Source organism: Strix aluco, chromosome 12 (genome assembly GCF_031877795.1).
Source record: "Strix aluco isolate bStrAlu1 chromosome 12, bStrAlu1.hap1, whole genome shotgun sequence".
Lineage (NCBI taxonomy): Eukaryota > Metazoa > Chordata > Aves > Strigiformes > Strigidae > Strix > Strix aluco.
Window position 1 is genome coordinate 20,382,974 of NC_133942.1, and position 25,984 is coordinate 20,408,957.

Sequence of the window (25,984 nt, forward strand, 5' to 3'; positions counted from 1 at the left end):
TTTGGTGAAAATAAATGTATTGATTTATTGATTGAGGGAGGAGTTAAACATGTATAGGAAAAGTGAAGTCATATTGAAGAAGGAACACAAAATTTTGACAGTTTGATTGATCCTGATTGGAAATATTGTGTCCTATTACTATGAGGACAGAGTGCAGAGGAAAAGTCACTATCTTCTTCCTGATTTCCAGGACAGTCTGGAGAACTGGAGAACAAACAATGTTCCACCCAAAAACTTACTCAATCCATAAAATCTGCTCTCTGCAATTCTTAGCATCTCTTTATCCTTTAACAAAGTACCCATACTTCACACAGTATTTGGGGACATTATAAATGGCCCATGTACAAAATTATAGAACTTAAAGTAATTTTGAATATCATTTTACAAAATAAGAGCTGTTTTTCTCCAGATGGAGAACTCACTGACTGCATTTTAGACGACATTACAAGCTTGTATTCAGATAAAGAACCATATACCAAAGCTATGGACATGAACCTTTTTTTATTAACAGATACTCCTTTATTTTAAGACAACTTCAAGGAGTCAAGTAAACAGTCAAAATTATTGTATACACTAAAATCAATTAAGGCTTTTCTCCAATCACCCTTTTTCCCCCAGCTTACTATAGGACTTACTGGCAGTTTCTTGTTTTGCTCATAGATGCACATAATATTTAAGTACTAAGAACTTCTACCCTAACAAGTATCTAATTCCAGAAAGGATCAGGAACTGTGATTAGTAGACAGTTCACTTTTAAACTGGAATAATAAAACTGTTAAGTATTAAGCAGCTTGTTCCTCAAAAGTATGATGAGAAGAAATGGTCCTTACTGTAATAAACAGTCACACATTCTTGTTTCTGTTGATTTTAGAATAAGAATTCACACCAGATATTTGTTAATTAGAAGCAAATCAATGCAATCCTCACTACTCTTACCACATTTACACTGGGGTGTTTTTTTGTTCAAACACAAATAGTGTATTTTATTGCTCCCAGTGTCATATATGACTATTAAAAAGTCACGATTGATGGATCTGATGTCTTTGGTTGGTCACTCTGAAGGTGGGCTGGTATCAAGATACTTTCAGCAGTCTTCATAAAGAATTTCATCTACTTGGACATCATTTTCTGCCATAGGCACTGATTCACAAATCTGTTCCCTAAAAGCCAAGGCAATCGTGTAAGGCTTTCCACTGGGATGTTTCATACATCTGTCAAGATAGGTATCATAATATCCTTTCCCTCTTCCCAGTCTGTTGCCTTTTTTGTCAAACCCAAGGCCTGGCATGAAGATAAGGTCAAGACCTCCTGTAGAAAAATGAAATAAACATTAGTCGATGCACTGTGGATTTCCTGATGGCTTGACTACATAACTTCAGACATTTGCAAAAACGCAAGCTTTGTGTTTTGCAAAATGCTTCCCTCTCTTTGATCAGATGAAAAATACTTTGAATACTAAACCTGTAAATTTACATTTTCATCTTATCAATTGCATACTAGATCAGCTGCAAAATAATTAGATCTTGAAAAGCTACAAGGAAAAAAACCTACATTATAACAAATTTATTTTATCATTTTAACCCCACACTTCCAAATACTAATGATTATGACTCTAAATCCAGGCAGAGACTGAACTCAGAGAAATTAAATGCAGGAGGAATCAGAAAATCAAATGAACTTCAACATCAGACACAAAAATAGAAAAGGAAAAAAAAAAGAAAAGAAGATGCGTAAGAGAAGAGAAAGCATCTTCTTGATGTAACTGTAAGATGTCATGAACCTTCACTCAACCTCCCAAAACCAATGAGCCTTGAACATAATATATTCTGAAAGTGGGTATTTGCCCTCTTATATCAAGATTTGAAGGCTTGTCTCTTTTACGTCAGGTTCCTCTTCTCCCAATGGAGAGAGCCTCCCAAATTTTTCCCAAATTACTGAGCCTCCAGCAATTTCCACTGTTGCTCCAGCAGCACACACACACATTCTGCTTGCCTGCCCTGAATATCCCTCCTTCTGGACGGATGTGTGGGGTATGGGCTCCCCAAGACTCTCCTGAGATTACACTTGATTGGAACTCAAAATCAGCTAAAAAAACTGACACAAGCTGCATAAGTTGCCAATCATCTGGACAAAACAGACCCAACTGGCTGGTGAAACCCTGACAAAAGACCCCACCAGCTCCTGATAAAAAGGCAAGATCAGCTAGGCCCTTTTTTCTTGCTTTGTTCATACACTGCGAACGGACGTGGATCAGCATCATGCCAGGTAGCCAGCGACAATTTACACTTGGCTGCCCACTTGTTTCAGGAGTTGATTCACATCACTGCCAGGTAGGCAAAAGAAACCGGCTGCCACGCTGAGCGACCGCCAGGCATGGAGGCAGCCAGCGTGCAGATTCCCATTACTTATGCAAGACTTGTTCATTTACTGAGAAGTCTTGCAAGGATGTCCTCTAAACAAATGAGCTTCGCTGGCCTGGTGCTGACCGCTGAACCCAGGAACATCCCACTTACTAGTTTCACAATGCCAAGAAAGGCTATCATTACTTGCTGCTGTAGCAGACAGATGCTTAAGGAGAGAAGGGCAGGAACGTTAGTGGAAAGCCAGCGCAGACTAAAACACAGCTGACACGAGTCTGGAAAGAAAGCAAATACTGTGTCTCAGTCCACTGCTTCTTCCTTCTTACAGGAACTGTACTCAGCCTTGAGCAGCTTTTCTGCAACTAGCTTCTGCTCCTTCACCAGGGCTAGGATGGGGCAGGTATTTTTCCACTTTTCCTATGTCCAAACCTACTCTCTCTTGCCGTTTTGGACTGAACTGCTCTCACTACATCTGGCTAAAGAATGATGTCCAACATTCAAGGAGATGTGTGGGAACACGTACCAGAAGAACCAGAGCTAAGCAGAGTTTTTCACTTTCCAGGGTATCCCATCTGAGATCACATATCAACTCTGAACTGAGCCTGGAAGAGCGTGTTAGAAGGTCACATAAGACCAGCTCATTTGCACACACTTCCCAGGCTCCTGGGGATTTCCTTCCACTGTTCATTGTGCAGAGAAAAGTCACTGATGTGAACACTCATCCATCATGACCTGATGACTTAATTAGAACACTGATATAAAATATGCAAGACAACACAGTGTGAAACGCTTAGAGAAGATCAATCTTGCAAATCCGGCACCATACAGTTAAGAAGCATGGCTTTTTTAAAGAGGTCAGGGGAGTAAGAGGAGGGAATTAGCCAAAGGGCAGACCACAGAGTATTATCGGTTGAAATAAAAAGGAGTCTGAGTGTTTTACCACGCTGCAGTCAACTTTTGACTCATAGGACAGACAAATGGCAAACAAAGAGGAAAAGAAGCACAGGGGCAGAAGTATGGTCTCACCTGAAAAGAGATGCCATTTTTATGGTATCGCCACGTACGTCATGTTGGATGTATCATGTCACATCTCCTCAGCTTGCAAGTAAAAATACATATTTGCCAATTGTCAGGCCTATGGATTAGGACCTAGAAACCAGCTGATCATCTCCCCATTAGCACAGTCAGTAAGAGATTCTGCAGGTCAAATCCTCCCCAAGTTACTCCTGCACTCACTACTTACCCTCTCCACAATTTGCCTCACATCAGCTTTGTGTAGGTATTCAGGAGGCCCAGAAACCAATATGTACCAAACACTAACGATGCACAGAAAGAAATACACTCTGCCTTACACCTTTTTTTTAGCTGTTTTCACTCCATGTGACTCTCATGGCAAAAAGCAGGAAACATTTGCAGTCACTACTGCTGGCAGGTAAGAATGTACACAAGGGGCAAATCTGCAGAGTAAAAAGGTGCCATTTCTCCTTACGTTTGTGTTACAGACAGGAAGAAGACAAGTCAGGGGAAGCACTAAGGAAAGAGGGAATTGGCAGGAACAGCGAAAGGAAGAAAGATATTTTCGATGTAGTTTAACTGATAGCACCAGGCACACTCGAGTGAATTTAGATGTGTTAAAGTACTGTGTTTTCTCCTGGGTTCTCTGGAGAAACAGAAAGTGTTTTAATGAGTCAGCTCCTCTATAATCATGGATTTTTTTATGCTGAATAACTCAAACAAGCTTGTGCAAATCTCAATATGAAAAATTACGCTGTAAGTACTGTAATAGTTACCCTTATGTTTTTCTTCTACTGGAGCACTGTGATACCGACTGCCTTTGTTCTGACTCACAACACACTGATATCCATGCAACTCACACTGCACAAGATTTAAGTAAAATGCCAAGCAAGACTTTCTGTAGAAAAATGACACAGCTACCCTGCATGGAGCCTGAGGGCAGCTCAAGCAGCATTAGCCCCAAATCCTACCCCAGGATCTACAATGAATGGCAGAGAGCTGTATGGAGAAAATGCTTCCCCGCCACATAACTTGGGGAGCAACAAAACCTCTTGTGGTGCCTGCGGCAGCGTGGGGGAAGAGCTGTCACAGGATGAGAGGTGACACACAGATGAGACCAAGATTGCAGACACATGAGATTACTATCAGCAATGAGAGTACATCAACAGGATGGCAGGTGAGGGTAAGAACATCTTACCCCTCTTGGCACAGGGCCCTCATGCTCCCAGGCCCTTCCAGCCCTGCAGGACCACTGCTGGCCACTCAGGATGTCCTGCAGGCTTGTCTGTTCTCACATCCTACTCCCCTTGCTCCCACAGACTCCTGTGTGAAACGCCATCCTTGTCCCTCAGAAGACAGAGCAGATACTTGGGCTTCAAACACCACATCAGCTTTTAGTGCCTTGTAAAACATGTTAATGGAGGTCTCACATTTGACACCTACTTCTACCCCTCTCCCTGTGATGTCCACTGTCCCCCAGGTGTCTGAGGTCACTAACTTGTGGTTCTTGGATCCCTGAGGGTCCTGTGACTACATGGCAGGAGCCCAGGAAAGCATACCCACAGCCAAGAGGGTTTTGCTATAGGTAATCTTTGCTTCTTCTGGAATACTTGCTTGTGGTCTGCAAATTGCAAAAGGCTGAAAACACTGTCTCAAGCCACAATGTACTGCTCCAGCTTCTATGTAGAGAACATCCGTGCTTCTTATACACTTTAATTAAGCTACTGGGTAAGGTTAGCAATTATGATGACAGTCACCTAATACTCGCTGTATCTATGTCACGAGCTCTTAGGGCCACATCTCCTTCAACTGTGTAGTACCATGCGTGAAATAATATACCCTGACTTATCTATCAATGTGGGCATACAGTCATGCTGACACAGCCACACAGGTTTCATTTATACGGCTAAATACAGCAGAGCCAGAAAACAAATTGATTTACAGGATCACAGGTGGTCAATACTGTTGAATTGTCAGCACTCTGTCTGGCACTGCCAGTCCAAGAGACACCCACGCTGGCTCCAGGGGACAGGATTCCCATGGGCAGTAAAGACAGAAGAGTACAAATCTGGCTCCACTGTGCAGTCCTCCTACACCAACAAAACTGGTTTTGCTTCTCCAGACATAGACACAGGCTTTCCTGCCGCGTGCCAGAATAAGCAACACAAATCCTCAGACTGATGCTACAAAAATACTGCTGCGATGGTCTGCCATAAGGCCTCATGTTATTAAAGATACTATGAACTGGGGAAAAGATAAAAAACCCAGTATTGCCTTAGGGCCACAGAGGCTTCACGTGAGACCAAAAAAGAAGAGACAGACCAAGTTCTCTGGTCGTGTGGCCCTGTGTTATTTAGCAGTGTAGATACAGTCATAGCTTCAGAACCTGCCATGTGGGTGTACAGGCACACTCTGTTTGCACTGACTTGCGTACATCTATGCAGACATACCTTATGTCACAGAGAAGTGAAATGACTTGCCCAAGGACTCAGGAAACGTGTGGCAAAACTACAAGCAAAAGGCAGGTGTGCAAGCTGCGCGTCCCCTGACTTAACCAGCAGACCAAAACACTAGCATACCCTCTCTGGTGTTTTAAATAGGAATACCTGGTTTCGCTTCCTCCAGGCAGCTGTGGTGAACCTCCTCAGTTCAGCAGTGCATTTCTCATTACCCTTCATGATGATATCAGGTTTGATTTGTTCCCTGGGGAAGGATTTTCTCCTTGCACCTCATTACCTCTCTTCTTCTTAATCTGATGTTCCTATTTGAAATGTCAGCCAGTATATTCAGAAGTGTTCTTGACAATGGTTAATTATAGAAGAGTCCATCAAACTGCACAGATACGGGTCATGTAAAGACTGCTGGGACTTGTCCTGCCCTCAGAAAGAGCAGCCAGCATGGCCCCTCTCCTCCCAGGTTTGAAGGGGCTCCACCAGCCCACTGCCACCCACCGTGTGTGGTCATCCATCTCCCCCTGCACAGCCAGATGGTTCTAACAGAAGATCAAACTGAAATACTCTGTCATCCCACCTTCTCATCCCTCACCACCACTTGCTTTCTGGACACAGTGAAGCGCCTGGGACCCATCAAAGCAGGAGCTAGGGCTCTTGATCCTCGCCTCCAAAGCACTTACAAGAGGATGAGGCAGAGGCTGAGCTGCAGCAACTCCTGTGTCCCTGTAAAGAACGGCAATGTGCTCATAAAAATCATGCTCACAGCACAGACGCCTCCTGAGCTCAAGCCTACAAGAGGTCGACAGCAGTCAGCTCTGTATGCCACTGCTGCTGTGCTTCACAGCAGCAGCTGTGTAGTTTGAGCTTCTCCCTCAAGCGCAGAAGTTTGTGTATCATCTACTCCATCACCACAAGGATGGCTTGATCCTCCCAGCCTGGTACTTTGGGCAAGAACCTGCTTTTCAGTGGTTGGGTTTTTTTCCACACACACTCACTCTGCAGTGGAAGTCAGGGTCTCCCCCTGCTTTTCTCAGGTGTAAATGATTACATACAGTGCAGGACCAGAGAACCAGGACAAGAACAGCCTTCTGTTGAAAGGAAAGGAGCGTTTATGCCATAACAATGTCAGATCAGTCTATGCACAACCTCTGGGGAGCTGACAAATATCTGAAAGCTGTTCATTTCCCAGGAAAGAAAACTTACTGTGGTCCTTTTCTGATCTAGCAAGGACCACAATGGAGAAAAAAAACCCAAATCCTTTTGCAGGAAAACCTTACTTTTCAGTATGAAAAGGGTGCAGTAACCATCTGCTGCCTCTGTATCTGCTACCCCAGCACAGAGGAAAAAATTAACTCAATCACTTGATACTAACATTTTAAGTATCAGTCTCGGTGACATGCAGAACATGAGCCAATGAGACGGAATAACTCAGAAAGTTCTAATTAACGACAGAGTTGTTACCGTAACCTTAATAACTGTCAGCATCAGCACAGTTAGGCCTCTCGGGTAGGTGTTAACTTCTCAACATATACTCTATGGGGCACAGATCATCCTCTTGTTCTGTATTTACAGAGCACCTAACACTGTGGTCTGGGTTAATCACCAGACCTCGGGGAAAACGACTCCACAGAAATAAATATTTCAATTATGCTGCAGCAAAACAAATCCCTTTCCCTTTATGACTAGTGCAAAGCCTTCTCCCTAGAACATCCTGGGTGCCCCTCACACCACTACTGAGGTTGCAAACAGCTTGGTATTTCCTTCCAGATAAAAGTTTTCTGCCCTTTGGAAAAAACCTGCCTTTAGTTTCAAGCACAGCATCTCTGCTGTTACACACTTGCCTTGGTATAAGGTCGAAAAGGGAAATGCCAGATCTGTTCTGGCCTAATCCAAACCCTACCACAGTGCATGGTTCCTGGAAGGGCTGGGATTGCTTCCAGAGAAAACCAACTCCTTATCCCAGCTAAACCCTGGAGAAGCCAGATACTGTTATATCCCCAACCAAATGAGCAAAGAGACAAAAACATTACCCTTTGCTGCAATTGATAAGAATTTGAAAAAAAGTCATTCATCCAAACACAATGATGCTGACTTCTTCCAGTAACACAGGGGATCACAGACATAAGCAGTTACATTGCTTAACTTTACCCCAGACAGTCTGCTAAAATGCAAATGCAATCCCTTAAACAAAAAAGAAACTCTTATCTGATAATTCCTATTTGCTCACATCATACAGCCTTTGAAAATCAGTATCAGAAGCTCAGCATGAATTCTCATCTTCTTGGAAACCTAAGTTACAACAAAGGATCAGATCCTCCGTTACTATAAATCAGCACTGCCCCACTGACTCCCCTCTGCACCAGCCTTGGGAACCACATGAAAAATATCCCAAGTTACTGCTACGAGTTTGAGAAAAATCAATTCTTTCCTCTTGTAGATATTTGTTGTTGGTTCTTCATAAACACCTCTCCTCTAGTGCTCACTCTGTAGTCTCCTTATGATTCCAAACAGTTACCTAACAGGACTAAAAGTTGCATTTGATTGAAAAAACAGGTAATGTTAACTGCAGTCAGTATTTTTCTCTGGATGTTTCCCCTGTGTGAACACCTTTAACTGTGCAGTACCATATCACTTCAGCAAGACTTACTCTTTTCTAACTATTCATAGACATCTGTTGCTTTAGAAGGAGAGCCAGAGAGATGCTGGCTTTTTACCCCACACACACTAGCCAGGCACAGGAATCAAAAATCAAAGAATCGCATCCTAATCCCACAGGCTTCACCCATGGTCTCCTGCTATGGGGCACACCCTGAGGCCCTCAAGGCTAATAATGCTCACCTCATCCAGAGAGAAATGCTTTCAACACCAGGGGCAATCGCTTGCTTTATTTTCATTCCTATTTGCGTGTGGCAATGGCAGCCACCAGGAAGGTTTTGTGTCCTTTTGTCTTCTAAAAAACTTTTTACCCACATCCACACACACCCATAACCCACCAATCTACCTTTTCTATACATACAGATGCCAAGCAGACTATTTCCTCTGCAATCCATGTGCCCCAGGTAATTGGTCCACTAGCACGACTGAGGCAGCTTCTGTTATTACTTCAATAAAGTATTTTGCAGAAAATAGAACCATCAGCAGAATCTACAAACAAGCACTGAGCAACTCAGCATTTATCTGTCTACTCATCCATGTCAGTGCTTTGTGTCAGCATGAAACATTGGTATCCACAGTTCACACTTGCCCTTCTGAACTACAGAATAAAATATTTATACTTCTCCCTGAGAAGCTACATGATAGCCATCAGTCATACAGGTTTAAAACAACTGAGTGGCAGCCACTCTCCCACTATTAAACCTGCAAAACAGAATAATAAAGCCGTTTGATCAGCTCCTGTGCCACTAAGCTGTGATCAAGCAAACACCCTCCTATTTTGAATTCATTTAAAACAAAATCTTATAAATTTAGTGCCAATGCATTTGAAAGGTTAAGTGCTCTGCACAGCATCAGTACGTCTGCCCTGCACAAACAAACCTATCCTGCTCCACAAATAAATATCCTTTCATGTGTCATCAGGGAAGCTACTGTGTAACGCTAAGACTTGTGTTCAAACCTAGCTGGTTTCACAACGTGGGAAGACTGTGTGAGGCTACAAACATCACACTCATTTCCCCTGAGGTTTAACTAGTGTCTCATTTTCAGATTTGCCAAATGTCTACCTAAAAGAAAATTTGAACAAGTACTTTTCTATTTCACTATTATTCATCAAGTCTGCGTAAGACCTGTAAATAAACCATCATCACTCAATGCCACCTACAAAAATGTCTGGTTTTGCAAATTCAGAAAAAAGGAAATAATGCTTTAGTTATCTGTCTGAGAAAAATGACTTAAGTGCTCCTGATATTCAGATATGTGAGCAGAGTTAGAACAGTCTGACTGGGAAAACACGGGCAACGAAAAATGTTTGGTTCAAAGGCTTGCATCTGGGTTCTCCTGTGATTTTAAACCACCAAAATACTCTGAAACAAGATGTACCAAGGAGCAATTCCAAAGAGAGGACAAACGGCATTAGAGCCACTTTACATCACATCAACACATCTTGTTAAATCAGCAAATGCTGACTGCAAATCTGTTCCTTTAGAGAAACTCACAAGGCATCGGTGCTTGAACTGTTTATGTCAGGATTGTCATAACACTGCTGCAGCCTAAAATATACGGATCTTTGTGTTTCTATGTGTTTTTATGTGAAATTTTTAAGATCTTATCAGCTACACTTCCCATAGTGTTTATCTGAGCGCTTATTTAAATACTTCCACTCAGTACATGTGCATGTGCACTACTTCATTTCTTCACTCTTGGTCCTCTTTTGCATGCTGCTGTCTGGATATTTTTAAATCAAAATATGACAGAAGTGAATCATTTGGGGATTTTTTTCAATACATCATGCATCACTATCAATATTTCCAATGCCCTTTGACTCAGTCAGCAGATAGCCTATCATAAAATACACAGAATTGTTTGTGAAATATGAACGGTTAAGATATCAACTTCTTCATTGGTGCACAAACCCGACTCCTGTAAGGAGCGACACCACTTGATGGGAACATTAGACATGCTTACAGGCAGGGTTTATTGAACCTGTCGAGTCAGCTGGTTTGGAGGTGATGGCACCTTCACTGTTACTGTCAAACGAGTTAACATCACAACAGCTGAGAAATCCTGCTTCTTCCATCACAAGATTTTATTTTATCTTTTTAAGCTTGCACAGCTTAAAAAACCCAACTCTCCCTGGAATCCTCCACCTCCCTCCCTCACTCCAATCCCTGATTTTTTGGAGACATTAGGCTGGAGCACTTGTTCTCCTGTGTGTGTGAGTACAATGTCTCGATGAGGTTTTAATTATAGAAACCCAGCCTAAATGACACCAATACTCCACACTGAGTGTATGGAACACTGACACCTGCCGGCAAAGGGCTTCACGTCACTCCCGGACAGGAATTTGCCCTCCCTCTACCCCCCAAAAGCTGATTCCCATCTCACATACACAGCAGCCAGCAGAAACAGGAACTGAGTCCAGTTATGATGCCAAACATGGAGACCAAGAGCTATCCTTACACTGTGAAACAGCAGTATGAGTCTCCTGCTCCCTGAAAGCCAGTGGCTCTGGGCAGGTCCAAGGAATTTCCCACCATACAGGGGAAATGACAGTGTATTTTGAAACTCAGCAAAAACAGCAGGGATTAACTGTGCCAGGAAGACAAATCTTTTGTAGCCAGAAAAGTGCTGACCTCATTTACTAGCCCACTAAACTGGCAGAAAACCAGCTCTAGGAAAAGGAAACAAAAAAAAGTAGTAATTTTCTGCCAGATCCATGAGCTGAATCTGCTCAGCAGTGAATACCAGAGATGGCACCGGGGTTGGGAGGATGAGAGGAGCACAGAGCTGGAAGCAAGAAAAAGGCAGCAGGACTGCCCCGTCTGGCACCAGCTAGCTGCCAGCAGGGCTCATCTGTCTCACCAAACCGCATCGTTAGTCCACATTACCCTACACAGGTGGGCAGCAGGAAAAAGCTTCCTCTCCTGTTCTTCAGATTGCACCGATTATGTGCACAATGGCACAGAGATGAGCTTGGTGTTGGCTCTTCCTTTCCAAAAATGAAAATAAAGCGAGACAAAAATGTCTGTTTGGATTAATTACCACAGCCAGAGATCCTTGCATGTTTGCATTTCCCCTGTATGAGTTCATTGTACAGACTCATGCCACCCTCCAGAAATGAACCTAACTTCTTATTTGCTTTTGAGAGACTCCTGTTTCTAGGAAACAGTATGAAGAAAGTGACAATGCTACTGTTCACACTCACCTTAGCAAAATTAGCTCTTTGAAACAAAACACTTGAGAGTCACTTGCAGTTAATTTAAAGCCATTGCCTATGTTGCTTTCACTTCTCTTTAATCTTTAATTGATTACAGCAGAAGTAATCTTTTTAGTTGTTTTGCTGAGTGCAAGGAGAATGTCTTCTGCAAGAAGGCAAACATCGATGTGACACTTAGGATGATTACAAGGAAAAGCACTCTTTTAAAGCCTTAGTGAACTTTATGAAAGCAAAAAGCTGTAGTGTTCCAGAGCTCTCAGCCCTCCAGGTTCACTGCAGGACACCCTGGCACCAGCGGTATTAAAATTAAACCATACAGTGTTCATGGTTTAGTCTGTACCAAGGAAGCTCAGGCCAGAAGGACACCAAAGTGATGGCACATAAACACATCAGCTTTTGCATTTCAGAGCATTTTTTCAAAAGCCTTTCAAAGAGAGAGACTGTAATTATGCCATACCTGTTTCTAAAGATGCACCAGGAGAAGCTCCACAAAAGTGTCTGCATTCACCTAGGAAATTGTTATTAAGTTGTTTCAGAGAGTTGTGGAAGCTGGTGCAGACATCAAGGGGAAGGGCAGATGCCAGCTGCAGGGGAGAGCAATCCCACTGCCGGGGATGGAGTCCCATATCTTTCAACTGAAGTCTGGGATGCAGAAAAACCCTGAGGGAAACAGTTGCTATCACAGCTGGGTCCAACACCTGAAATATTTTATCTCCAAGCAAGCATTTTCCTATCTCTACCTGTTACGGAACATGCTAGACAGAATAATGTAAAATTATTTTATGGATCTTTAATACTGGAACAGGCATTTTTGTAACAATGCATCATTGTGGGATACCTGCGTGGAAACCAGCAAAAAAGATTGCCCAGTGAGCTGATTTGAAAAGCAGTGTTATAGTATATACAGAAAGAATTAATGTCTGCAGTGCCACTACATATATTTCTTTACCTGGGCATAAAATTTTCTCTCAGGCATCTTTTCTCCAAAACCACATCAAAGAGACTGCAAAGGTTGAAAGAGAAATGGCTGGAGTAAGAAAACAGGCAAAGTTTGAGAGAAAAAAAAATACAATACATATAATACAGGTTTAACTAAACAATGAATAATAAAAAGAAAGTAAACCAAACATCCTTATTTACTTATCATAGAAGAATGAACTGAAAGCAGCAAATTTAAAAGGAATACAGAGAACATAGTATTTCACACATTGTAGGAACATAATATAATATTAACATAATAGGGAACCTAATATTTCACATTACAACTAACTAACCAGTACAATTCACAGCTGTCAGAAGGCAGCAGAGCCAAGGGCTTAATACAAATAAAATTAGATGCTTAGAGGAACGCTCCAGATGCCCACAGGTAAAGAGAAAACAGAACTTGTTTGTAAGGGGATAAGCTGGGGATTGCAGCTGCAGAGGTAGGAAGACATTTCAGTTATTGCTACGTAACTACAAGTTGTGAGATTTCCTGACTCTTGTAAAACACATGATGCTGGATTGTACGTCCAGAGCTCTGATCCTGCACTGTGTGAGGGGAACCATCCTCTCTCCACAAGAAGACTCATCACCAGAATGTTAATGCCTCACTTGCACTGAATTTGTTCTCCTTATGCATATCAAAAACTATGGCTCATTGTCTCCAAGCAGAAGTTCATTCCAAACTTTAAATCATTTCATTAAAAAATAAATTACATTAAGAGCTAAGCCTCAATTTTCAATTTTGTTTCGTGCCATGCTCTCAGGTTTTCTTTTTTATGACCAGTGTAAAAAGATTTTAAATTATAATCTATCCCTTGACATATTTTGTACTGTAAGTTTTAATCAAGTGTCCCAGAGGAAAAGAAAATCTAATAGTACCCTCAATCACTTTACAATCTTGTTTGGGGTATTTTTTTTGTTTTTTCCTAAGCAGTAATATTTAACTTCTCTGCTTTCACATACCCATATTTCATTTATTCCAGATACATTCCAATCTGCATGTATCTATTTAAATATTCAGTTACCCCGAAGCATTATTTACTACAAGTCTTTTTTTCAGAATGATTAGCACCATTTTGTATGGTCCCATTATGCCTTCATGTACAGCTATACAACATCTAATGGAGCTGAAGTACTGTATTAGATCTTTCCTGTGCTTCAAGACATAGCATTTTCTCCTCACACTGCTTTTTATTTCTAAACTTTAATGTGCCTCATATTTCAAAATGCTCCCATTTCTGGTGCATCTTTTTTTGGGGGGACACAACCCATTATCTTTTTTTTACATCCCATTTTATTTTGCAGCTGTTAAGTTAAACCTATTCCTCTTAAGACTGTATTGTCACCACTTCAGTCACACTTCTAGAGAACTGTGCTAAAATTTGGAATAACTAAGAATACTGATGGCATCACAAGGCCATCAGTCCTGGCAGCACATACAGCCTCTCCGAATGTATGAATAAACAGCAGGAGCTTAAAGACAGGTAGAAAAGAGCTTCTGTGGACTAAAATGTTTCTGCAGGGCAAATCCCAATGGCAAAGTTTAAAATAGGGCTAATGGCCACTCATGAATAATTTCAAACTACTTGAGGTTGCTTGGAACTTTAGCCTAGAGATAGCCAGCATTTTCCTTGCAAGAGGGTCACACCCCCCAGCATAAATCGCCCTTAAAAACCAAATACAATCCACACAAATAAATTGTCCCTGTCTGTTTCTGCTACCAGCATGTTGTTGTCATATATGCTACAGCAAGTCTCAAAGTGTTCTGGAAGTTATAAGGGGAGAAAGATATAACTACCCTCATCTTAAAAGGCAACATTCAACAGGTTATGTGAAAACTAAGCTGCAAGAAGTTGCTGCTAGACATATGTTAGTATTTCCTCCCTTTGTTTCAAATTTGGATCGTTCCTTATTATTAACAATAAATACACTGTTATTTAAAGCACGGATTATCTAGTTAATATTTCACTAGTTATCTTGAAGGTTAAACACAAATATTGTGATTGGTAGGCCACAGTTTCTAGTACTGAAAATGCTGGAAGTCTCCAAACTAAATTACAAAATACAAGTTCAGTTTTTAATACATTCATTTCTGCAAGCAAAACTACATTGTGCTTTAGTAGAGTAGTAGCAGATTATTCAGTATTCCCCATTACATATAAGATGCTATATTTTCAAGTGCTGACATTTTTCAGCTTGGGTATTTATGCCAAACTTGGGCTGGGGAGGTGTGTTTCTTTTATTTCAGGCAAAATAGTTCACTGGTTTCTAAGAACAAAGCTAGCAAAAACCAACAATGGGGAAAGCTCTGTTGCTCCATGCTTTGAGGCAAGAACTTGAAATCTTGATCGTAGTACCCTCTGAGTCAACAATGTGCCTTTGAGCTGGTCTTGTACAATGTTGTACATGTCTGAAAACCTGTCATTTGCACAGGCAAAAAGGAAAGATGTGTCGGGGTTAGTGCAGGGCCTCTCTGAAGATGCTACCCTCTCCGTGTCACTGCTGGAGTCACAGCGGCATGGGTGGCCTCACAACTCTCTCCAGGAGCCAGTGTCAGTTTACAGGGGATGTTCCCTCCACCCTGGATACTCATTCCCACCCCACACATGTTGCACTGATACGGCTGCACAGTAAACTGGATCCATTCATCTGGGCTAAAAAAATCCCAACCAAAACAGGTTGGAGGGTGGAGGAGAGGAGAAAAATACCCTTCATCTAGAGCAGCAGACTGATTGAGCTTACCACAGAGAGGCAGGAATATACTGAAAACTTGAGGAGGGAAAACTCCTTAAGCCAGTATTGCTGCAAAGACTGAGCACATGGAGCTGCAGACTCAGTTCCTCCTGCCAGCCCTGCTCTTGACTGCAAGGACTCCGAAGGACTTTCATTTCAGTGGCTGCTCCTAGTCCCGCTGACTGGGGCAAGACTGGGAACCGAAACATGGAAGGAAATGAGGACTGAAGTTTCACTAAGACATTTTTGGCACACCAGCGTTTACGCAACCCCTCATCACCGGCTTCCTACCAGCCCTTCAGCTGCATCAGTCCAAATCTGCGTGGTGGCCCTGTCTGAGAGAAGAAAAGCCTTTTATTGGGGCTGGGTTACTTCCCACCAAGACTGGTTTCCCAGTATAGCTCCCAACGTGGCTGCAGGGCCATCTGTGCCAGCACAGGAGAGGAGGGGTAGGGACCAAGAGGAGGAGAGAGAGAGGGCAGCCGCGTATTTAATCAGGCACTGGCCAAAAGAAACAATCGCAAAAACTATGTCTTTTGTACATTTCAGTACAAAAAGTACTATTTAACAGAGAAAGAGTTTTTCTAAGCCAATAAAGAGAAAGAAGCCAGCACAGTGAGGAAGGAAATGAGTAAATTGAGACGGGGAATCTTGTATGTCTGGAAGTGGACAAGTGAAAGAAGACAAAGCACATGATCTCCTCCCTTCTGGCAGGGGCAAGCTATTTATGTTGGCCCAGCTGCCCCTGAAATGACAGGCTAGGACTGAGAGCAGGAGGAAACGGGGAATATGGTGAGAAGGGCCAGAAAAGGACACTTGGAGAGAGAGATTCAGATGACTGGGCAACAAGTGGAAGCATGGAAAGGGGCATTATGGTGGCAGAGCAATTAAAACTTGGAGAAGGGGATCTAGTCCAAGGATGAGACAAGTCTGGGAAATGATCATTTTGGAGGCAACAGAGAAAAAAAAAGGTGATGTTTGGAAAAATAAGCAAAAGAGTCTGTGTTCAGTAGGGGCAGCTCCTCTGCACAGCTCAGGCTGGAACCAGGACCCTGAGCCTCTGCTGCTTCTCCATCAGCAAACACCAGTTAATATCTTTAAGTCGTTGAGCGTTGAAGTGATGAAGAGCTCATACAGAAATGAAGACCTTCATCCCCATACCAAGGTTTGAATAATGCACAGTAAAAAAAGGCTTGCAGCTCTAACTCAAACAGAGGAAAAGCAAATGACTGAGCTCATACTTAGTGGCATTCATTAACAGCAAGCAGTGCACATCTTCTCCATCTTTGAAAGAGCCCAGATCATCTGAATCTGGCTTCATCTTTGAATGAGCCCAGATCCAACAGGAAAGGACTATGTAATAATGTACTTAAACACTGGGGCAGAATTTACACAGATAAAGGGGCTGAATTAGGTTTGTATACATAATCCGTTTTCTTACATTTCTTAGGAGAGCACCTCACAATCCATTAGAGTAAGCAGATTCAGAGACATAATTTCTAATAAGTCTTCATTTTTTGGCCAAAGAAAAATATCTAGGCCAAAACCCCTCTCCCCATCACCCAGGTGAATGTTTTAAAAGTTGTCTATAATTTATTGTACACCTTCAACTACTAGTCAGTAGTTCAGTTCAGTTATGAACATTTAAGCATATTTGCTCAGGTCCAAGACTTCCAGCTGAGATTCCTCAATCCAAAGTTGGCCACCTGCCTCCCTTCAAAGAGGCGACCTCCAAGAATTTTACTATATGGAGATACTCAATCCAGTCATTTTTGTTTAAGTCCCAGTAACAATAATATCTTTTTCAAAGGAACAACTTAGCTTTTCACCCGTAGTTCTCAGAGCAGGTTTAAGTAATAATATATAACATTACAAATGAGGAAACCCATGTCCAGCCCGCTGAATCACACCGCCTCCCTAAACCACATTGAAATTAGAGCTGCTGGGGAAGTGTCCTTTAAATTTCTGTAGGAGTTGTGCTAAAAAGCAAACAGGGAGCAAGGCTTTATCTGATTTACTCCTTCCAAAGTTGTGCAAGGTATCTACACTCCTGTAAACAATTACTGCAACCCACCTGAACTTTCATCAAAAGTATTACCTTGGGCAAAACCAGTGCATATTTATACTTCTGATGGGCAAGGATACAAATGGGAGTTGGTACCTATTAAGAAGACGTACCACTGGCTTGCTCCAGAAATTATCTAAATCTTTCAGCAGGTATAGCTGGAAATAAACCAAGTCACGCACCTACATGCACCCCTACTCCAAACAAATTATCTGAACTTCTTCCACCTTTGTTCTTTCTGTTACTGTGTCCATTTAGCCTGAAGAAAGCAACTTTTTGTATGAGTTACTGTTACCTATGCATAGTAGAGAAGATGACAGACTTTCTCCTACCAAAACTGCAGTGATCTTTGTTTATGCCAACAAGGTGTAATGTGGTGTACTGTCAAGATGAAAATGGGGAAACCCTGATCCAACAGAAAAAAGGCCCATTTCCAAAAGGAAGGGTTCATGTCTCTTCAACACCATCTGTGAGTGCTACCAAAGACTGGAACCTCTATGCAAAAATTATACCTGGTCTTATATTTGAGCTATTCTTCACAATAACCGTGCCTGAAGTTTTAAGGACAGTGTGAATTTAAGCTTTTTGTCATGCAAAATGAATACACTCAGAAATGACATGACTTATTTATGTACCTGCAGGGTATTTCTTGGAAATTACATTACAACTTATGCCAGCAATGGGAACATTACTAATGTAACACCATGTTATCTCCTTATAACAATGTAAATGCCTCAGATCACCACAGTATTTGATAACATCACAGAGATAAATGTTTCATCCATGCATAATTCCAACAATGGAGGATGGATGTAGTAGCAAGGCAATTTACACTCCTAAAAATGTACCAAAGTTCAAAAAAATATGCTAACTGACAAAAAAAAATACAGCAATTTAAAGACACACTGAGATGCAGTGTGTGTTTCTGTGGGGACAAATTGGGAGGGGGGTGGAGTCTGATTATTCAATAGGGAAAGAAACCCTAAACTTAATCTCTAATCTACAAAAACTAACCAAGGATAAAGGACCAAGTTCTGACTTCCAATTCAAACCAAATTATTCCTAAAATACTGAGTACAAATAGACTAAAACCAAGCTTCAGGCAGAACAAGTCTGACATGGACATACACCAGTTGTTACAACTGCTCTCTTGGCATCTCTCTGTAGACTGCAGTAGCATTTTGGCATTGCTCTCTGCCCATAACCATACCCTGGTGCAGAGAACAAAACAGCAGCTCCAGAACTAGATAGGTACCAAAGCTTGCTCCTGCCTCCCCCATCTTCACTGCCGGACACCTGGGCTGTCCCCAGCAGGTACATCTCAGTGCACTCTGCACCAAGTAGTCCTCGCTCCCATCACAACTAAAATTGTTGCGTGTTTACTCTGTGATCTCTGCAACAGACTTGTTAAATTAATTAATAGCAGCTCATCAGTAGTACAAAAGCTTGTCCCAAGTGCCTGAACTAAATTAAATCAACAGAACCCTGGACATTTTAAGGGTTATCTTCAGAAGCCCCTAAATCCCACCAATACACATAAATTTTTGACAAAAATTAGGAAAACAAGTAACAGTGCTAAATATTAAATGTAAAGAAGATGGTTGTATGAAACAGTGAAATCCCTTGCTAGCTAAAACATGGACACAGAAAGGATTCTGAATTCAGAAAGAGAGACTGAAAATAAAGGAGAAACAAACACAGTGAAGCGTTCTGGGAAAGTACATTGGCATCCCAAAGCAAATACAAACCCAAGTTCAACCAAACAGAGTCATATAAATGTTATGTTCCTTTATCAAGCATTAAAAAGCTGGCAAGTCTGTGAGGTGTGGAAGCTGTCTGCATGGTGAATTTCCACTTAAGAGAAAATTTTCCCAGACTGAGGTTTCAAGCATGTGTTCAACCTGAGTTTTCCATTAATAACATTAAATGTTTCTGCAGATGTTTCAGAAAGATATTAATGTCTTTACAAAAAGAATGCAAATAATGAATGCAGACACAGGAAAAGTAAGTTTTTTTACAAGTTTGTAGAAGTTGGGGAATTTTAGGTTAGAATTTTAGAAAAGAGAGGTTATTTTGGGACTAAAACACACACGCCACTAGCTAGATCTAAACAAACTTTTAACTTTTCAACCCTATGAAGAATCCAGTGCTTGAGACAGCATTGTAAGATCAAAATAAAAATGTGAGAGAATAATGATGGAAAAGACTTTACAATATTCATCCAGGCCTACAAGAAAGTCCTTTTATTTTCAGTCTAAGGTCTCAGTCTGGAGAGCTGTTCTGTATGGACAGGCTCTGTATCAGCACTGTGATTCATCCATGCAATACAATTTGCAGGATCAAAGTTTTCAGAAAATTCTTGTGTCAGCCTACAGGCATCACCTGAAAAGTCCCCTACCTTTCAGGTGGCACAAACTAAAGTTCTCAAAGTGCATCCTAAAACTGTGAATCCCCATGACTTTCAATGGCAGCCTAAGCCACTCCCGGCAAGCCCCTGTCTCCTTCACGAGCCTCCATGTTATGCTTGCTGAGACTGCACTGAGGATGTCCATGAATCAGATCAAGAAGCTGATTTATCTGGAGAGTTGAGTTTCCTTCAGCTGGATCAGCTGTGCAGTCTTGTTCCTGCCCTGCTGGTGTATCACATGGGTGGCACAGGGTAGAGAAAAACAGGAAAGAAAAAGGAGCATCTGCTTACACTGACTTAAGCACCTCTACAGCATATAAAACCAAAATGTAACATTTCATTTCACTCTTGCTGTCAGATTATTTCCTACTGGCCTCCAGGCTACTCTGGCTCACCAACCCCACAATGTAGGAAGAAAATACTTACCACCAGCAAGAGCCTCCTCTCTTGCACTGTCATCATCACTAGGCTGAAGAATATTCCAGGATGTCAAAGCAAGTGAAGAAATGTCTTCAGCTGATGACAACTTCAGCATGTCCATGTGACTGCTGTGAGGCTTGTAACGTGGGATGAAACACTCTTTGCCTTGCTCAAAAATGTCCTTAATGATTTCTTCTGTCTGAATTTCATCTGGCATGCTCAGGAAGATTGCAATTCTTTGGGATTCTTGGTACTTGGGATGGCCAATCACCTACATGGGAAACTGATGCAATCAGTTTACGAAAAGATGGACTTACTTTATTTCAATTAAACACACAACTGGAGCAAAATATCCATTGGAAAGGGTAGAGACACAAACAACCATGCAACATAAAGAGAATAAATTGACTTTGTTTCCTACTCCAACATTTCTATATCAGCAAAATCAAAATAGGCAAATTTTTGCACCTAGTGAACAAAACATTGTAACACAGGTTTGGGTCAGCAAAAAACAATTTTGGAGATGATCTTCTGATCCTTTAAATATTTGTGCCATATAGCACAGACATCCTCAAATGTCCAACATAACTGAAGAAAGATATAGCAGGTCAGAACAGACAGCTTATGCAAGACATAAGGTTTTTGCATTTCTTTTCTTCCATTCTTTTTACATGGCTCATCCCTCATCCAGGCCTAGGTAGAATGAGAAGCGCATCAATGATAATAACTCAAAAGAAAATTAGCATCAGAGCAGATGACTGTAGAGCACAAAGTCTTCCAAGACCAGGTCCCTCTGTTTTTTTTTAACCTGAAACGCCTTCCCTACAGCAAGTTTAGATATATGACTTCAAACATCACCTGCTTCTAATAGGTGATCTTATTACTGCACATTTTTCAGAGCTTGAAAGAAAGATGGCCTTGCCATTTTTTGATTTTCATGAGGTTCTCTGTGCTGGGCTTATAAAAGACTGAATATAGGAAGGAAAATAAAAAACACTTATATGGTGAAAAAATGTTAGCAGATTCATACCTCACTATGTCTCTGCCCCATTCCAGATTGAATTCCACATTAAAACTTGAGAGGAGGTTTTTAAAAGCTTGTCTTCTCATTCTCTAGTACCTTACAAATTTTGTTACTTACATCTGGACAAAACAAATACAAATGTGTCCCTTCTCATTTAAATGTGCTTTATTCTTATTCTACACACTTGCAAAAATCTGTCAAAAATATCAGACACTTGAGAGACTGTGCTTATCTACGGAACAGAGAGCACCAAATCCTCTGCTCTGTGTTTGCATAACTGCAGGGTAACCTGCTCTTCTGAGCTTTAGCCTTTGCCCTGGCCCTGTTTTGAGAGATAAGTGCCCCCATCCGAGCTGAGATATGGTTCTCACTCCTTTTTTTTCTTTCTTTCCAGCACAGCAGTTAAAAGCCCAGGTGAAATATTCAGAGGATGGATATATTTCTGTAAGGAAAAAAAACCCACTCTGGACCAAGTTATGCTAATGTGTTGTTTGGCCATAGAAATATCTTAACAATTCAAACCCGTATTTTACTTCCTTTTGTAATTTGCCCAACCTTACACTTGGATTTTTCCAACTAAGTGATTAAGCTCTTAAACAACAGAATTTCCATGGTAGGTTTTGTTTGAAAGAACAGACTATTTAGTCAAACTGCAGACTCCAGACAATGCTGGTGATTCATGTTGTTGAGGGCCTCCAGAGCCAAATCTTCTCATGGGTTTGGACAAGAAACGGAGGCACAAAACTCTCCTCTTTCAAAGTGGTGTTGTGTGCTGTGGGTACCACACAGGTCCAATCTGCTCTGATGTGTCCAGTAACACATTGATTATGATATAGAAAAAAAAATGAGGTTGATGTAAAACCACATGCTAGCAGGAAGACACAATTTTGATGTTTTCAGAACTGTGTAGATGATGAAGCTGCTGTGACTCGCTGCAGTTTCTGAGAAGAGTGAAAGAACTTCCACACTTAACAAATATTATCTGCCTTTTGTTCACCAGGTGATAGCTATTTTTGCAGAATCAGAGCATGCAAACAGCATGACTTTAACCATGAACATAAACATTAAAAAAGAATAATCATCCAGTAGCTAATTAAATACTAGTGGCTAGGTCAGCCTGTGAAGCTATTTCACTTCGAATTTAAATACCATTTTGAGATGAGATTTTACGACTAAAAATATAGTTCAGGTGTTATAAAATAACCTACTCACTTTTATTAGCTGCAAGCACTGATATATGTTATAAAGCTACATTTTTGGCCTTACATTTTTCCAAATACTTTCTCAACATTTTCAAAAATTTCTTCATGTCTGCTGTATTACCCTCCTGTAAGGAAGCTGACTCTACTTCCTGAGAATTGCACAATGCCACTCTGTCTCAAGCAAGTTCAGAATTTTCAATTTGTGTCAGGTTATTAAAATGGCAAGATAACATCAATTTATATGTCCTATTTCCCAATGCCTTATTTTAAGCAAAACAAAAGCTGTATCTTTTCGTGTGCTCTCACTAGCAGAAATGAGCGCTCTGCTGCTGAGTTTATCAGCAGCAGTTAGACAAAGGCTGGGGACTCCTAAAACTGTGGTACCACATGGGCGAGGTGCATATAAAGTTGGCAGAGGACTGCATTTTTAAAGAGGATGTATGCCAGTATTTTCTAAAAATGGAGAGATTTAAGTCTAGGATGTGTGATTACTAAAATGCATTATATGATAGTAGGTCATGCCATATTTTTTTTAAAAAAAGCATTCCCAATGAAAAAAAATGTTATGTGAGTTCCAGTTAAGCTTCCTATGACCTAAAGTTTCTGTGCTGCCATGTCCCACTCATGAAATGGCTACACATTAGTATTAAGTGAAGTCTATAAAATGATTTGAGATACTGGCAGGAAAATAACAATATAAATGTAGATCATCTAGAAGTACCCGCTGGTGCTGCAAAAAAAATGAGAACTGTGCTCTATTACATGCAGTGACTGCAAAATAAAATTTTATTGTGTTTATTAAAATGATAAACTACATCTATATAAAAACTTTGTAATCCAAACGCAAACAGGACATTTCAAAAGTACATGACGATATCATGCTGTGCAGGATACCGGTTAGGTAAACCCTGCCTGATATCTTTTAAAGTGCAGAAATTACGTTAGAAATAAAATTGCATGGAAGAAATACCACTGAAAGATACAGAAGGGGAAGGACAGCCAGTTAAACAACAGGCCAAATCGAGACAGTTGCTGCATTTTCCTACGTGTTGCTAGGAGCCGGCCATAAAGCTAGCCCGATGTGAAACAAAATTTGAGATAAACACCCACCACGAACCCATGAGAAACCCCCCTGCTTTGGGGTTTATGACAGCGTCTGCCGCCGGTGTCACAAACACCCGATGACGGCCGGCGCTGCTCACCGCGGCCGCCGCACGCCCCACGGCCACCAGCTCCGCTCCCCGCCGCTCGCCCCGCGCGATGAGGGGGGCGGGCAGGGCCCGAGGCGGAGCTCACCGCCCCCGCTCGGCGCACAGCTCCGGGAAGGCCGGGGCAGCGGCCGAGGAGCCGCCGGATCCCCTGAGTCACCCGCTTCGGTCCCCAGCGGGGGCCTGGAAAGTCCCCGGCGGCCTTCCCCGCGCAGGGCCGGGCCCCGGCTCCTCGGCCCTCCCCCGCCCGCGGGCCGCTCTTCCCCGGGGGCCGCCGCGCGGCGGCAGGCCCGCGGCCCGCACCCACCTTGCGACTCAGCAGGCGGGACTGGCGCTGCTTCTCCGCCGCGCCCAGCGCCCGCAGCCGCTGCCGCAGCTCCCCTCGCAGCGCCCGCTTAGCGGCCCGCAGCGCCGCCGCCATCTCGCCGCCCTCCCCCGGCGGCTCCATGCGCCGAGTGAGCCGGGCCGCCGCGCCGGGCCTCGCCCTCGCGGGCCGCGGGGGTGGCGGCGCTGCCGGGCAGTGCCCCCGGGGACGGGCCGCCGCCAGGCCCCGCTCGCCGCAGCGCCGGGGCTCAGGCCTGGGTGGCCGCCATCTCCCCTTGGCTCCAGCCAGCGCCGCCCGTGAGGGTGCTGGAGGGCCAGCCCGCGCCCTGCCGGCCCTCTGGCAAGGCCCGGCTTTGTTTTGCTGTCTGGCCTAGATTACGAGGAATTTTCCCTTTCTGAATTCTGTTGAAGACAGGGAAATTACATTCCGGCGGGATATTTTACCTAATTATTTACCAGATGGTTTCACATCCCTACGGCATCCACCAGTGGGCCTGGGCCGTGAGGGGCGGTTGTGCATGAACGTGCTGGGGCACACGGCTCGGGTGCCCTCAGCCTCGCAGGGCAGGCGTGCTAACCTGCATAACCGTGTCCAAAGAGAGACACCGGGGGCTGCTTTTTGGCACATTTAATGATCCAACCAGCCTTTAAGCACTGAAAGAGACGTTTCTATAGGAGAATAGTTGTTTTCATAAATCTGTTCTGCGTGGCATTTGATGACATCTCAATTTAGCTACTGTGCACATTGATGAAGTCATCAGCTGTCCCACTCTGCAGCTCTTTGACCTCATCTTTTGCTCTAGAAACAGCATTGTGTTCTCCTGTGTATGGCCTGACAGCTGTAAGGATCCCTTAAACATCACTGCCCGGAGACCTTGGACACCACTCACTGTCATGTATGGATAATTTCATGACAGTTAGCAAAGCATATCTATACTATTTTATAAGGCTTAGCTAATAGCCTTGTTGTTTTCAGACATTTTACTGTGTTTAGAATCTGGGTGGTAATTTTTACCACAGCTTTTCTTGCTCTTAAATGCAGAGCAAATGGAGGTTTTGTCCTTGGTGAAGATAATCTGGAGCCCCTGGATCATTGATGATCCAGGCTTCTTTTGTTTAAACCCAGGCCTTACCATGAAGGCAAGTTCTAAAATTATTGCATCACCTAGGTTTTGAAAATGATTATTCTCACCGTAAAAAATTTCTTACTTTGAGATGAAAGATGGAGAACCCACTGCCAGAAGGATGAAAGATGGAGAAGCCATTACCAGAAGGAGGCCACTTCGTTCTCCTGGTGTCCTAAAGCCTTGTTTGTCTAAAGGATTTGTCTCAGAGAATAATGATGTTGTGTGCCACAGGCAACTGCTGCCTCAGTTTGGTTCACTTCCCAATACGTCTACAAAAGAAGAGCGTTTAGACCCAGCTTGAGTTCCCTAATGACGGAGAGTCACTACAGCTAAAGAAAGCCCTTCTAGAATGAATTCTTGAAGAACTACTGTTTAACCTTTGAAAGCAAATGGAATTTGAGTCAGAACAATAGTTGCCCCAGACTGTAAAAGCCTGGAAGTCTGTTAGGTCCTACTTGCAAATTTGCTGAGTTTTGCAGTGTGTCCCAAAACACTAATTACTGTCATCAGAGCTGATCCAGTTAATTTATTTTGCCACAACCTGTCTGTTTCTTATACAAGCTACCAGATAATACTTAAGAAGTACTATAGAAAATTAAAGTCTTAACATCCATGGACTTCAGGTCAAACCCATATACCACTTGGATTCTCCAGTAGCACTGTGATAGCTTTTCTAAGAGTTATCTTACTCAGGTTAGTAACTTTTCCCATCTTCCAATTTTTCTGAGAGAAGTGAGACCAATCATAAGACTTTAAAATACATATTTTAATGTATTTTTCAAAAAATATTA

General features: G+C 42.4%; 1 protein-coding gene across 12 annotated transcripts; it reads right to left on the reverse strand.

Moving 5' to 3' along the window:
- MTHFS (methenyltetrahydrofolate synthetase) lies at positions 1 to 24,279 on the reverse strand. Of its 12 annotated transcripts, XR_012624806.1 has the most exons (8): positions 24,050 to 24,279; positions 20,315 to 20,579; positions 15,426 to 15,609; positions 12,649 to 12,702; positions 12,157 to 12,359; positions 3,387 to 3,458; positions 2,884 to 3,092; positions 1,183 to 1,308 (listed from the first exon to the last, which is right to left on the reverse strand). XR_012624806.1 is itself a non-coding variant. In XM_074837079.1 (6 exons), exons 1-6 carry the CDS (start codon positions 24,188 to 24,190, stop codon positions 1,085 to 1,087), a joined length of 1,071 nt encoding a protein of 356 aa, XP_074693180.1. In that variant the 5' UTR covers positions 24,191 to 24,279; the 3' UTR covers positions 1 to 1,084. The 12 variants fall into 12 exon arrangements, 10 of the variants coding, with proteins under 10 accessions (XP_074693180.1, XP_074693183.1, XP_074693187.1 ...); XR_012624805.1 differs by lacking the exon at positions 2,884 to 3,092 and having other exon boundaries at positions 1,232 to 1,308; XM_074837079.1 differs by lacking the exons at positions 2,884 to 3,092; positions 3,387 to 3,458 and having other exon boundaries at positions 1 to 1,308.
- Positions 24,280 to 25,984: the final 1,705 nt, after the last annotated feature.